The 12,727-nt window shown below is 45.5% G+C and overlaps 1 protein-coding gene and 2 long non-coding RNA genes across 3 annotated transcripts; 1 reads left to right on the top strand and 2 right to left on the bottom strand.

Moving 5' to 3' along the window:
- The first annotated feature begins 2,870 nt into the window (after nucleotides 1-2,870).
- Nucleotides 2,871-4,332, top strand: LOC115394780 (NACHT, LRR and PYD domains-containing protein 1-like). The gene is made up of 4 exons (XM_030100126.1): nucleotides 2,871-2,985; nucleotides 3,257-3,471; nucleotides 3,694-3,959; nucleotides 4,174-4,332. The coding sequence occupies exons 1-4, from the start codon at nucleotides 2,969-2,971 to the stop codon at nucleotides 4,330-4,332; spliced, it is 657 nt and encodes a 218-aa protein (XP_029955986.1). The 5' UTR covers nucleotides 2,871-2,968.
- Nucleotides 4,333-8,224: 3,892 nt separating this feature from the next.
- LOC115394179 (uncharacterized) lies at nucleotides 8,225-9,145 on the bottom strand. The gene is made up of 3 exons (XR_003932034.1): nucleotides 9,078-9,145; nucleotides 8,950-8,986; nucleotides 8,225-8,285 (listed from the first exon to the last, which is right to left on the bottom strand). It is a non-coding gene; the product is annotated as an uncharacterized LOC115394179 (long non-coding RNA).
- An 835-nt stretch (nucleotides 9,146-9,980) lies between these two features.
- On the bottom strand, nucleotides 9,981-11,073 carry LOC115394180 (uncharacterized). Its single transcript, XR_003932035.1, has 3 exons — nucleotides 10,728-11,073; nucleotides 10,071-10,385; nucleotides 9,981-9,992 (listed from the first exon to the last, which is right to left on the bottom strand). It is a non-coding gene; the product is annotated as an uncharacterized LOC115394180 (long non-coding RNA).
- Between the last annotated feature and the right edge of the window lie 1,654 nt (nucleotides 11,074-12,727).

The following is a 12,727-nucleotide window of genomic DNA, read 5'->3' as shown; positions in this document are numbered from 1 at the left end:
TAGATGAGAATGTCATCTATGTAAACAAACACAAACCGGTCAATCATATCTCTTAGAATGTCGTTCATTAGGTTCTGAAACACGGCGGGGGCATTGGTGAGTCCAAAAGGCATCACCAGGTACTCAAAATGGCCCAGGTGTGTGTTGAAGGCTGTCTTCCACTCGTCCCCTTCACGGATGCGCACCAAGTGGTAGGCGTTCCGTAAATCCAGCTTGGTGAAGATGGTAGCTCTGTGGAGAGGAGAGAAGGCGGAACTAAGTAGTGGAAGGGGGTACCTGTTCTTGATGGTGATGTCATTAAGGCCCCGGAAATCAATGCATGAGAGAGGTCAACTGGCTTAGGTGGAGACAGTTTGGGGGGTTCAGAGGGAGTCAGAGCAGAATGCAGACAGTTATTCAGACAGTGGGGGCTCCATGATTCGATCTCCATTTTCAACCAGTCAATCCGGGGATTGTGACTTTGTAACCAAGGGAAGCCCAGAACCAATGGAGAACGAGAGTTTCGGATCAAATGGAAAGAGATTGTCTCCTGGTGGTTCCCAGCCAGCACCAGAGACACAGGCACAGTCTTGTGACTTACATGAGCCAAGTGGAACCCATTGAGGTATCTGGCCTCCAAACGGGAGGGCAGTGGGACCAAGGGGATCTTAAGCTGGGTGGCCAACTGGTAGTCCATCAGGTTCTCCTCGGCTCCAGAATCCACCAAAGCAGCAACAGACAAGGACTGGGACTGAAAACAGAGGCAGAAAGTTGTAGACGTTGAGGGTTCTCTGTAATGACCTGGCTCACCAGTATTCCCTCAGCTGCTGGGGAGCCCGTCCTTTTGCTGGGCGTGCAAGGCAGCCAGCAATGTAATGGCCTGCATGGCCATAGTAGAGGCAGACATTGGCGGCGTGACGACGGCCCCGCTCCTCTGGGGTGAGTCGAGCTCGGCCAATCTTCATAGGTTCCGGGTCTGAAAGAGAAGATCGCAGATTAACAGGTTCAGACTGAGTCGAAACGGGGGGGTGAGGCTGGAGGGAGTGTTCCTGCCGCCGCTTGTGGATCCGGTTGTCGATCTGGATTGCGAGTGAAATGAGGTGGTCTAGATCAGGAGAAGGGTCCCATCTCGCCAGCTCATCCTTGAGTGAATCCTGTAGTCCACGGTAGAAAACTCTCTGGAGAGCCTGATCATTCCACCCACACTCAGCAGCCAAAATCCGGAATTCAATGCGAACTCAGCCACACTTCGGGAACCCTGGCGAATTATGGCGAGTCTGTCTCCTGCCTCCGTTCCTCTTACTGGGTGGTCAAAAATCTTCATCTCCAGGGTGAACGCTTGGTAAGTCTGACAAACAGGAGACCGATTCTCCCAGACAGTGGTTCCCCAGGCTCTAGCTGACCCCTTTAGGAGCCCAATCAAATAGCAGATGCGGGCCCGGTCAGTAGGGTAGGAAAGAGGCTGGAGCTCAAACACCAGGCCTACCTGGGTGAGAAAAGCCTGACATGAACCAGGTTCTCCGTCGTATCTCTCAGGAGCTGGGGCAGAGGGCTCTCGCATTGCCATGGCCAGAGGAACATTAGCATGACCGCTAGGTGGAGTTTGGTCAGGAATGGGGGCAGCTCCAGATTGCTGAGGGGAGAGGCTGGTGACCTGGGAAATTAGCTTAGAAACCTGGTCAAAAATTGCCCGGTTACTCTCAATCAGGTTCTGGAGGAGTTTTTCATGTTGTTCCAACCTGGCCTCCTGGTTAACGATGGCCTGCTGGATCGGAGGGACGTCATCAGGGCTGGGCTTGCGATCCGCTGAGCTCATCGTGGCCGGACTGTACTGTTACGGGGCACAGATCTGAGGCTCAAGTGCGGGAAAGCAAGCAGAGGCAGGTTGCAGGTTAGGATGACGTTTATTTACAGAGATCTTGAGAGTAGCAGTTCCACTCCAACAGGAGTAATCCAACTGAAGAGCTTCAGAGTTTGCAGTGGAGCAGCAGAGGGGAGGAAGGTCCCCACAAGGCGTCGAGCGGAGCGGTGGGCAGTCAGGGTGGGTCTTGGAAGCGGTCTGGAGAGGCTGGCTGAGATATGGCGAAAAGATAGTCCGGCATCGAGTGGCACCAAAAGCCAGGTTAAATAGGGGAAGACCAGGTGTAGGCAATCAGGCCACTCTGCCACAGGTGAGGCTCATCAGCTGATTGCACTGGCCCAGCCACTCCTGCCCACACGCACCAAGACACACGCCCACCTGAGGAACAGAAAGGGAGGGGAAAGGAGGAGAACAGAGCAATGCTGCTCCTACGTGATGGCCGAGGTGGAGGACATGACAGGCCTGCGTGCTCGAGTTTCCCCCTTCACCTACGGGCTCAGGAGACTTCCCGGTCGGAACTGGTCTGAGCGAACTTGCGATGCTGTCGCCAGACATCAGCCATCTTTGACCACCTTTGTTCCCAGTGCAACAGTTAAAATGTCAACCCAGGTCTGGTCTCTCTGCATCTGGTCTAACGGACAAATGGTGCTCTTAAGTGGGGCCTACATTTCCATGATAACGGGATATGGGACCATCAAAGTCAGGTGGTGACAGAACAGAAACTTTTTTGCCCTCATGCAGCATGGATTTACAGACTGTTTAAGGTTCCTCGCAATGAGACAGCTTTGAAAACTGTGCACACATCCTGTATTATTGACAACTGAGTGTTTTTAAAATCTTTGTCGCTCAACAGATGACTGGAGCTTGGTTAGATTAGACTTGTGGAATATGTGAAGTCCCAGACCATCGTGATTGTTTTCACGCCACATTCAGACACTCTGAGACCACTTGTACAGGCTGAGACACCTCCACCACACTAAAAATCCATTCACCTGTAATAGAGAGGAGTGTCTTCTTTGGTCCTTGTGTTTCCTTCCTGATATCAATGCACAGAGTCACTAATTGAATTTGGGCCTGCTTGGATTTCAGGTTCAGACAAGTTTCACTCCAGAGGTGAAAAAAGAAAAGATGGGATTGTCCTACAGGTAAGACTGGTCATCATCAATCACACCAGTCATTTTAAATACTGTCTTTAGTCATGGCTTGAAGTCTAAGAAATACACCAAAGTAGCTTCAGTATCATGAGGAGCAGCAGCTTTAGCAGATGGTCAGTTAGTGGTGTTCATACTCTGTGGGAAACGTTGGTCCACGTTTTCATTCCTTCTGTGGATTGAAAATAATATTTTGTGTGATTGTAAATTCTCCAGTCTTTCTGAGAACGATCTCCACACTGTGCCGTTTCCCTCCTGGGTTCAGGTTCAGGTTCCCCGGTCCTGGTCTGTTCCACTGCTCGCTGACTGATCTGGTCTTCAGTGTGACTCACGAGAGCGAAGCCACCTACGAGATGATGATCTGGGATGAGATGCAGCTTCAGTCGGCTCAGAAGGTTCCAGGAGGAGCTCTGTTCAGCATCACGTGTCCAGAGGAGTCCATCAGACAGCTGCACCTCCCTCACTGCGAGCCTGAACCCGGTGAGAGCACTGACAACCTTCAGAACCATTCAGAGGACTTCAGAATCCTCTGAAACCTTTCAGGATAATTTAGAACCCTTCAGAGCCGAACAGTGTAAACCCCTCAGACACCATCAGAAACTTTTCAGAACAACTCTTGAGACTCCTCCATGAGCCATCAGGACCCCTCAGAGCCTTTCAGGTCGTAACACGTGAGGTGACGTTGATCTTCTGTCCTCCCAGCGCTGCTCTCTGACTGCCTCTCTGTGGCTCACATCACTGATGAAGGCATGAGCTTCATCCAGCCTCTGGAGGTGACCGAAACCCACGTGGTGGTGGATGTCCCACACCTTTCAGCCCTCGGCATCGTCTGGGACTTGGTCAAACGCTTTGTGGATTTCGTGATGAAACCGATTCGCAGTCAAATCCTGCTGTTCCTCAAACCGATGCACAGACAGGGTTTCATCCTGTGGGTGATTCTGCTGCCCAGCAACGTGCCGCTGAGCAAGGTAAGAACCAGTCCACTCAGACAGAAGATCTCAGCATGTAGAAATACAGACACATTCAACAAGAGAACCCCAGGGAGAATATGTTGGCTACTGCTACATGATCCAAAGGTTCTCTCTCCCAGTTCTACATGTTCTTCCACATTCTCGTTTACTCGTTTCCGTTTACATCCACGTTTCTCAAGTTAACATGACGAGCTGTTTGCTGTGGTTGAAGGTGAAAGCTCAGCTGGTGGACTGTGAGCACATCCAGGCTCCGTCCTTCTGTCTGCTGCACACAGGCCACTATTACAGCCTGTGCAGCGAGGCGCAGCTGCAGGACTTCAACATACAGCCCGCAGTGAGTACCAGCATCTCTCCACTCAGCCAGCGGTGACTTTTGAACTCACAGCTCTGCTTGCCTTTGTTGCAGCGTGCAGAATTCTTTAGAAACTACGGACCAAACTACCACCCAACATTTGAAATGCTCATGCTGTCGGAGGCGGACAAAGTGACCCTGGTGCTGCGAGATGCAGAAAAAACCCAAGTGTGGGAGCACCAGCTCCACCTGCCTGGTGAGCACAGCGAGCGGCTGCACAGTTCATGTTCTGTCCTCCGAGGACAACAATATGGAGGCAACACCTGCCTTTTAACAGCTGGCTTCAGGATCACAGTGATCCATGACTTTTGCCTCTGTGATGAAACTCAAGGCATCATGAACTCAGTGGAACTCTCCCATTTCTGATTCCCCTCTCAGCCATGCTTGTGGTGACCACGGCGAGCAGAAACCAGCCACGGCTGGCGAGCGACATCACAGCCCAGGAGAAGCTGTTTCAGGTCCGCTGCAGCTTCGTGGAAAAGGTGTCGGAGCCGGTCCTGAACAAGCTGCTGGACGAGCTGCTGCACTGCGGCGTGCTGACCGACAGTGAGAACGAGGCGCTCAGAGCCAAACTCTGGCCGGAAAAGGCTCGGGAACTCATCGACACGGCGCGCAAGAAAGGAGCCGACGCCAGCACCAAGTTGATCGCAGTCCTCTCCGCTGCCGACCCGTATTGCTGCCGAGAGCTCGGCCTGTGTTGAGAGCCGTCAGGAGCAGGACGACAGGATCAACAATGAGCTGCTTTTCAGTCACACTGTAGAACCTGAACAGTTCCTCTCTGACCTTCGGTGAACACTGGTTGTTTTTAATCTTTTAAAGGTGCCTTAAGGAGTTTGCACGTTTTATGCGAAACAGCGCCCCCTGCAGACCTTGGGTGTAATGCAACTTAGTGAAAAACTCGTCCCTGTGGCTCCCGTGCACGGAAGAGGGGGGACTCCGTCTTCGCTCGTTTAGAAGTGCTCAAGTAAAATGTAAGTTTCTTTTACCTGGTGGAGTCTGTGCTGGAGCTGTGGCAGTGCCAGAAGCCAGTCTTTTCTTACTTTCTGGAAGATCCTGCTCAGTTGTTGCTCACTAAGCATCTGGCGGAGTAATGGCGGACAAATCGAAACTCAAGGAGCTGGAGCGCGCATTACATCATTCCTTTCAAATTCTCCCCAAAAAAATGCTGGTGCCGGACCGGCACTGTGACTTTCAAGTGACAATTTAGCGCTGTTAGAGGTACTTGTAATGAATATATCAGGGCACATTGTACACGTCATTAAAAATGTGGAACATATTTATGGTGGAAAATAAGTATTTTTAAGGTTGTAAAACTCCTTAATGCACCTTTAAGTTTCTCTTTGAGCTCATAGTTTGATCATCAGTTTGATTTGGATTCAGAACATTTGTGTTTTTTTTGTTGTATCCTGGAAAAAACTGTCGCTCATGAGAAGCTTCCCAAACTCCTTCAAGTTCACTGAATTTGAATCATTCTGATATCCTTGAGTGAACCTTTCAAGAAAGATGTTGAAAAACCATCTGGAGGTTTTCAACAATAGAGCCAAGCATCAAAAGGCTGTGGAGAATTGAAATAGGGCTTGCAGCAAAGCAGGATAGTTGTAACGAAAAGTGTGAACTCATAACTGTGTGACTTAGCAATATAATCATGTAATAATATAGTTTTTCAATGTTGTAAATCGTGTTAACAGGGGCCTGTCCCAGGGCATTACCATTAAAGGGGACATATTATGCTATTTTTCAATCACATCATATCGGCCTCAGACGCCCAAAAACATAATATTTAAGTTTGAAGCACATATTTTCATTTAAATTATCTTTTTTTAATAATTACAAAGGGTATGTCTGTATTTTTGATCCTGTCCTTGCCTCATATTAAGTCTGGCACACACTACAGGAATTTTTTAAAATCTTCCCCAGTTCAGAGCAGTGGCGGATTTAACAAATTTGGGGCCCATGGCAAAGGCAGGAATGGGGCCCTCTGAAATGAGAAGACAACACACACGCCATTTTGATACTCACTAGTTGCTCATCTCCACACGTCGACAACTGACCCTCCCAAACAGGTGTCGACGTCGCCGTTTCACTTGCTGGTTGTTGTGGATATTGTATTTTATTTTGATTCATACTAAGTTTGAACATGATTAATACCATGAACAGTAAAGCCTCAGTTGCAACATCTGTCTCATTAAAACCATCTGCACATAGGCGTCAGTTAAGGGGGGGACGTGCCCCACCCCCCCGACACACTTTTTGCCACTGCTATTTTTTTTTCTCCACCTCACACAAATCCTTCATGTGTAACCCCAGTTATTTTCAGTAGTAATAAACATTCCAACGCTCCTGAACGCACCATCCGCTGTTTGCAGAGACGCACACAGACGTTCACGAGGATTAAAAACATAAAAACAACGTGCGGCTGCTCTAAATGTGCTCTGTTCCATTGGAACAGTTACTTGGGACCGAGTTGGTCGGAGCCGAGTCGATCGGGGGCTGGGGTCGAGTTGGTCGGGGAACAACATGGATTGGGGCCGTGGCGACTATAAACCGTTGTGGGTTGCTGCTGCGAGCCGCTGCCGCAGTGAAGTATGTCATCACTTTGGGGCATTTTGAGAGCAGCTTTCTGCTTTCCTCCTTTTTCCTCCATTTTTCAGCACCGCTGGGGTAGCTTCTTTTCGTCGTCTTTTTCTCTTCTGTTCTTTTCTCTTGTCTGCTCTTCTCTTGTCTTCGCGCCGTTTGTTTTCGTATGTTTTGCTGCTGTCTTCCTGGATCCTCTCTGCACATGCGCAGTGAGATGGACCGAGCTAATGTAGTGGAGACTGAAGGGGGGGCCCGAGACACACATAATACAATAAGCATTCTGCTGGCATTTTAGCGACAGTATTTCAATCAAAACATAATTAATGTGTACAAATAAATAATAACTGTATTAACCATAAGTGTATGAGGAGTTTTATGGGGCCCCCAGGAACTTGGGGCCTTAGGCAACTGCCTAGTTTTGCCTAATGGTAAGTCCGCCCCTGGTCAGAACCCCAGGCGAAATGGTGTCTGACCGATTACAAACAAGGGATTTTATTCCCTGTGTTTGCCCAGTTATGGAGGGGTGCTTTCCTCCACTTCTTCCTTATATTCACGACCAGAGCAGACAGATACCAGACCTTCTTCCCAGTTCACTGTGGCAATTTTAATGGCTTGGCTTATCATGGCAGGCCATGAGTTGAGATGTTTAGACTTCTTCCTCTCATAAAGCACTTATGCAACAATAAGATGGACTACATGGTAAATGGCAGTGGTGGGCCGTCAGGGCCTGCAAAGCCTTCTCTGCTGGCCTAAAAATTATCTGAATTACAGACTGATGTAAATTATATTTTGTCCATAAATAATTAATAAATGATTCCAAACGGTATGTTCCAGTTCCTTTCATAGTTTTCCCGTGGTCGCGCTGCTTTTCAGACATGTTTAACATCGTTTATAGCTCACTCAAAGGTTAAACTAAAGTGACCTTTCAAATATGCCGTCACAAGTACAAAACCAGAGTGGTAAAATCACAGCTCAGTCACACAAATGGAACAGAAATATACAGCAATACAAAGCTCATAAAACCAGGATAAAATGGAAAAAGAAATGCAACAATAAATCGAGATAGAACTTGTTTAAATATACACAGAAAATATGGAACTTCAATACATGCTGATTTATCTTCAGAATGGAAACAGACATCAGCTCCGTTCAATACTCTGCATGAATATAAATGTCTTAATCCTCTACAGAGCTGCACCACTTCTCATAGGCCTGGTTCATGCTGAGATCCAGCAAAACAACAGATTTCATGACAAAATGACAAACATGCAGGTAGAAATGATCAGAATTAATAAAGCAGGTCACTGATGATGGATTTAATGTCTTGGGTTTCTCCTTGTGGCCCATTATGCTGGACTTTCAATCACTTTGACGTCATCTGCTTCTGGTGAGTCCTGTGTGGAAATGAGACGACACACAGCAATAAAGTGTCATCCCCCATCTGAAGGGCGAAGACCCTCTCAAGTCAATTACTATGTTATTAGTTACTTCTTTACATTTGTAACTTAAAGAGTTAACGAAGGGTAGATTTTCTTCTTCTGAATTTAAAGGAATACTCCGAAGATTTTGGACCCACGCCCTTTCCCTATCATTGACAAAGTCAGACAAGCTCATAAGTACCTTTTTTGTGTCTCGGCTTAAGCGGCTTAAGTCTATGGCTTCTACTGCTGTGCTCCGGTATATCCTTCCGCGAAGCACTGCGCATGCGCAGGTCTGTGTGTATCAAAACATTATTGTAATGGATTGACAAGAAAACACGTCTTTTAAAATGTTTTAGAAACATTTGGATTTGCTTCATGTGCTAATACGCCGTCCCCTGGACCACTGGAAGGAGTATTTTGTCCACTTTTGTCAGTCCGGCTCTGATTCCGATAAACTTCCAGCAATTGAGCTAAGCTAACTATGATGCTAACAGCTGGGAACCAGGCACGGGACGCAGAGATGCAAAAAAAGTATTTATGAGTTTGTCTAATTTTGTCAATGACAGGGAGAGGGCGTGGGTCCAAAATCTTCAGAGTATTCCTTCAACTATTATACTTATTAAAACAAGTTGTTTACCTTCACTTGTTTGCGGTAATGTCTCCATCTGAACCAGCTGACAGAAAGAAAAAATAAACCTATGAATATTTTGAACTGTAATTTTAAGCAATGATCAATTAGTCTACAGATGGAAAAGTTTGTCTCACCACTCAAAGATGACGATTGTACAGTAGAGAGATACAACCTGAAGGATCATCAGTGTTTTGAAGACGAGTCCAAACCTCAGTTCATCTGCAGAGAAACACGTGATCTTAATACTGAGAGTTTTCTCTAACTTAGACAATAGTTTCCAGTCTTTGCTGGATCCAAAAGCAACATAAATTAAAAACAGTCTGGTGACAAACTGCTTCAACATCTCCGATAATCCAGCCAGAGACTCAGTTTAATCTGTTAGTGAAGGTCACTTCATGGAGCCAAAAACACAGATGATTTTAACTGTTTAACCCAAAAAATCACTTTGATTCTCAAAAAATATTCACATAAAACTGTCACTTTACAGTTTTATGAAAAGAGGATGAGCAGTCGTTGAGATCCTGAATCTTTTGTTCTCAATACTGAAGAAGTATTTTATGCTTTTCAAAGGAAAGACGACACCAGAAAACACAGAGATGCAGTTTGTTTTCCGTCAGGTTTCCAGTGATGGTGATATCATGGCTGTCAAATGGGTTTGTAATAAAGTCTGTAAAAAGGTTCTACATAAAATATCCACATTAAATTGGGACAAAAGGGAACAGAAAAATCATCAACACACATAAAAATATATGAAGAAACATATATATAAAAAATAATAAAATAATTAAATTTACCTGCTTTGTTCACAGGAATTGGCGATGACGTCTGATTACCGAGAGCATTTTCAATCACACAGTAAAAACTTTCTGGATCTGTTATGTCAGCCACATTAAAGGTGTAAAAGTCTCCTTCAGACACTTTGATGGGTCCATGGTCACTGTTCTTGAACCAGGTGAAGCTGCTCACGGCAGGTTTGGCTCTGCTGGAGCAGGTCAGGGTCACCCAGCTCCCTGATGGACTGATGGAGACTGTCGTGTCTTTAGGAGAATCTGAGGGGAAAATAAGACTCAGATTAACTTGATTCATCAGAAACATCTGAAGTGTGATGAGCTGACAGGATCACTCACATGAAACCCTGAGAGTTAACTCTGTCTCAGGTGTTTTCACAGGTTCTCCTCCAGCAACAGGATACACAGCAGAGCAGCTGAGGCTGAATCCATCATGTGTGTCTGACAGAGTGAGGGTCTTCTGGATCTGAGTGCTGAAGGTTCTGTTTGAGTTTTCCTCAGTTTGGCTGAGAGCGTCTTGTTGGAGGCTCCAGGTGAGTTGAGGAGGGGAGTGTGAACAGGGAGTGAGAGCTGAGCAGGTTACAGTGACAGACTCCTTCTCCTTCAGGTCCTTCAGATCAGCTGAGACTTCTAATCTGGGCCTCGGAGGAGAACCTGCAGTTTCACATTAAACACACATAATACCTGTAAAACTACAACATAAGACAGTTTCTGCAACTTTTTCTAGTAACTAAGCCAATTCTTTGTCACTTCAGATTAATATATCAATCAGAAAAACAACTTCAAACATTGAATAAATCCAGAGAAAGCTGTGAACTGAGTTTTCAGTCAATAAGTCCAATAATTTCCAGATTGTTTTCGACTGAATACTGACAGTTTTATGTTAGATACAACAGTGCAGACATTACTTTCCTGTTGTTGCAGGAAACAAAAGCAAATTCGAATCATAAATGTGATATTTTATCTTTTAAAAGCACATAAATGAAGCAGTCTTACCTTTCAGTTTTATTTCAACAGGATCTAAAGCAGCTGTTGCCTTGAATGATTCATTCTCAATTCGAAAGAAGAACTTTGTGGTTTTTTCAAGTTTCAATACATTAAACTTGGTGGTGCAGTCTCTTTCTTTCAGGTCTCCAATGATGCTGATATCAGGGTAGTTAACTGCATCACTGCTGTTAAAAATTATTCTCTCTGGATGACCCTGAAAAGGTGCATCATCTTTAATCCACACTGCAACAATTTTTCTTCTGTTGTCAAAGCCTTTCTCTGAAGCAGGTCTGAAGCTACAGGGGATAATCAAACAGGATCCATTCACTGCTTCCAGACTCTTCGGTGCAGTGATGAAGAGATCAGCTTCTTCACCGGCACAAAGAACCAAATCAGCTGGAAAAACAAACAATTTGTGAGCTCAATTCACAGTCTGAATCACCTTCAAATCATTCTACAAATATATTAAATAACATCAACAGAGAGCTCACCTGGGAGGAAGAAAACAGTCAGAAGAAGAAACATGTTGACTGGAACCTGCACATTCACACAGTGGACATGTTAAAGGAACCCTATAATGAAAAGTGGACTTTCATGAGCTTTTAACATTGTTAGTGTGTGATAACCTCACAAAAAAAAATAATAATAAATTCAAGTCAGTATTTCATTTTATTCACACATATTTGAGTAATCTACATGAATATTCTGTCCAAGCTCGGCCTCCCCTGAAAATACTGGAACCAGTCATGAAGCGCCAAATACACGAGTGTAGCCTCGTAGCAAAGCGCTTAATTTGTTTGTTTGCTCAAAAACTTTTTTTACCCCTCCAAAAGAAGAGCACAGCCATCAAAAGTGGTTGGATTTTGTATTGGGGAGTATACCACAAGAAACACCCTTCTTTAATTTTTCTGCGACAAACATTTCACTGCTGACTGCTTAACAAATCTTGGCCAGTTTCAACGTGGAATCTGTGAGGCTGACTCTTTAAAGTGCTGCAGTTCCTCCACTAAAGCCATCAGATGGACATCCAGAAAGTACATCTGACCTGCATGCTGCAAACAGTACTTTCATCAAATTGAATTCCAAGGCGTGGTTAAGTGAGTGACCTATGTGTCAATGTGTAGAATTTACTGCTCTCAAAATTATTGCGTTAATGGGCGACAATTAATTTTTAGAATTAGTGCCGTTAAAAATTTTCACGCATTTGACGCATGCATAATGACCTGCCCCATACAGCCTATAATACCTCTCAGTGACGAGCAGGGGGCAGAGCGGATGCATGCATGCGGTGAATGTAAATATGGAGGAAGAGCAGGTTGGCCCTCTGGATGGGGAATTTCAGTTTAAAAACAATTCAGATGGAAAAATAAATTAAAGCCGCAAGCGGCATTGGTCGGGACCGAGCCTCCCCGCCGGCCAGCGACTGAGACGTCCACCCACTAACATGAAGCTGTTAGAATCTGTCTTCCATTAACACAGAGTTGTTAGCATGTCCCATCCACTAACATGCAGTTGTTAGCTTCTGTCATCCACTAACATGGAGTTGTGAGCATCTGTCATCCACTAACATGGAGTGGTAAGCAGCTCCCATCCACTAACATGGAGCTGTTAGCATCACTTATCCACTAACATGGAGCTGTTAGCATGTCCCATTCACTAACATGGAGCTGTTAGCATCTCCCATCCACTAACATGAAATTGTTAGCATCTCCCATCCACTAACATGGAGTAGTTAGCATCTCCCATCCACTAACATGGAATTATTAGCATCTCCCATCCAATAACATGGAATTATTAGCATCTCCCATCCAATAACATGGAATTATTAACATCTCCCATCCGCTAACATGGAGTAGTTAGCATCTCCCATCCACTAACATGGAGTAGTTAGCATCTCCCATCCACTAACATGGAGTAGTTAGCATCTCCCATCCACTAACATGGAGAAGTTCGCATCTTCCATCTACTAACATGGAATTGTTAGCATCTCCCATCCATTAACATGGAGT

Source organism: Salarias fasciatus, chromosome 9 (assembly GCF_902148845.1).
Source record: "Salarias fasciatus chromosome 9, fSalaFa1.1, whole genome shotgun sequence".
Lineage (NCBI taxonomy): Eukaryota > Metazoa > Chordata > Actinopteri > Blenniiformes > Blenniidae > Salarias > Salarias fasciatus.
This window is presented reverse-complemented; position numbering and strand designations above follow the sequence as displayed.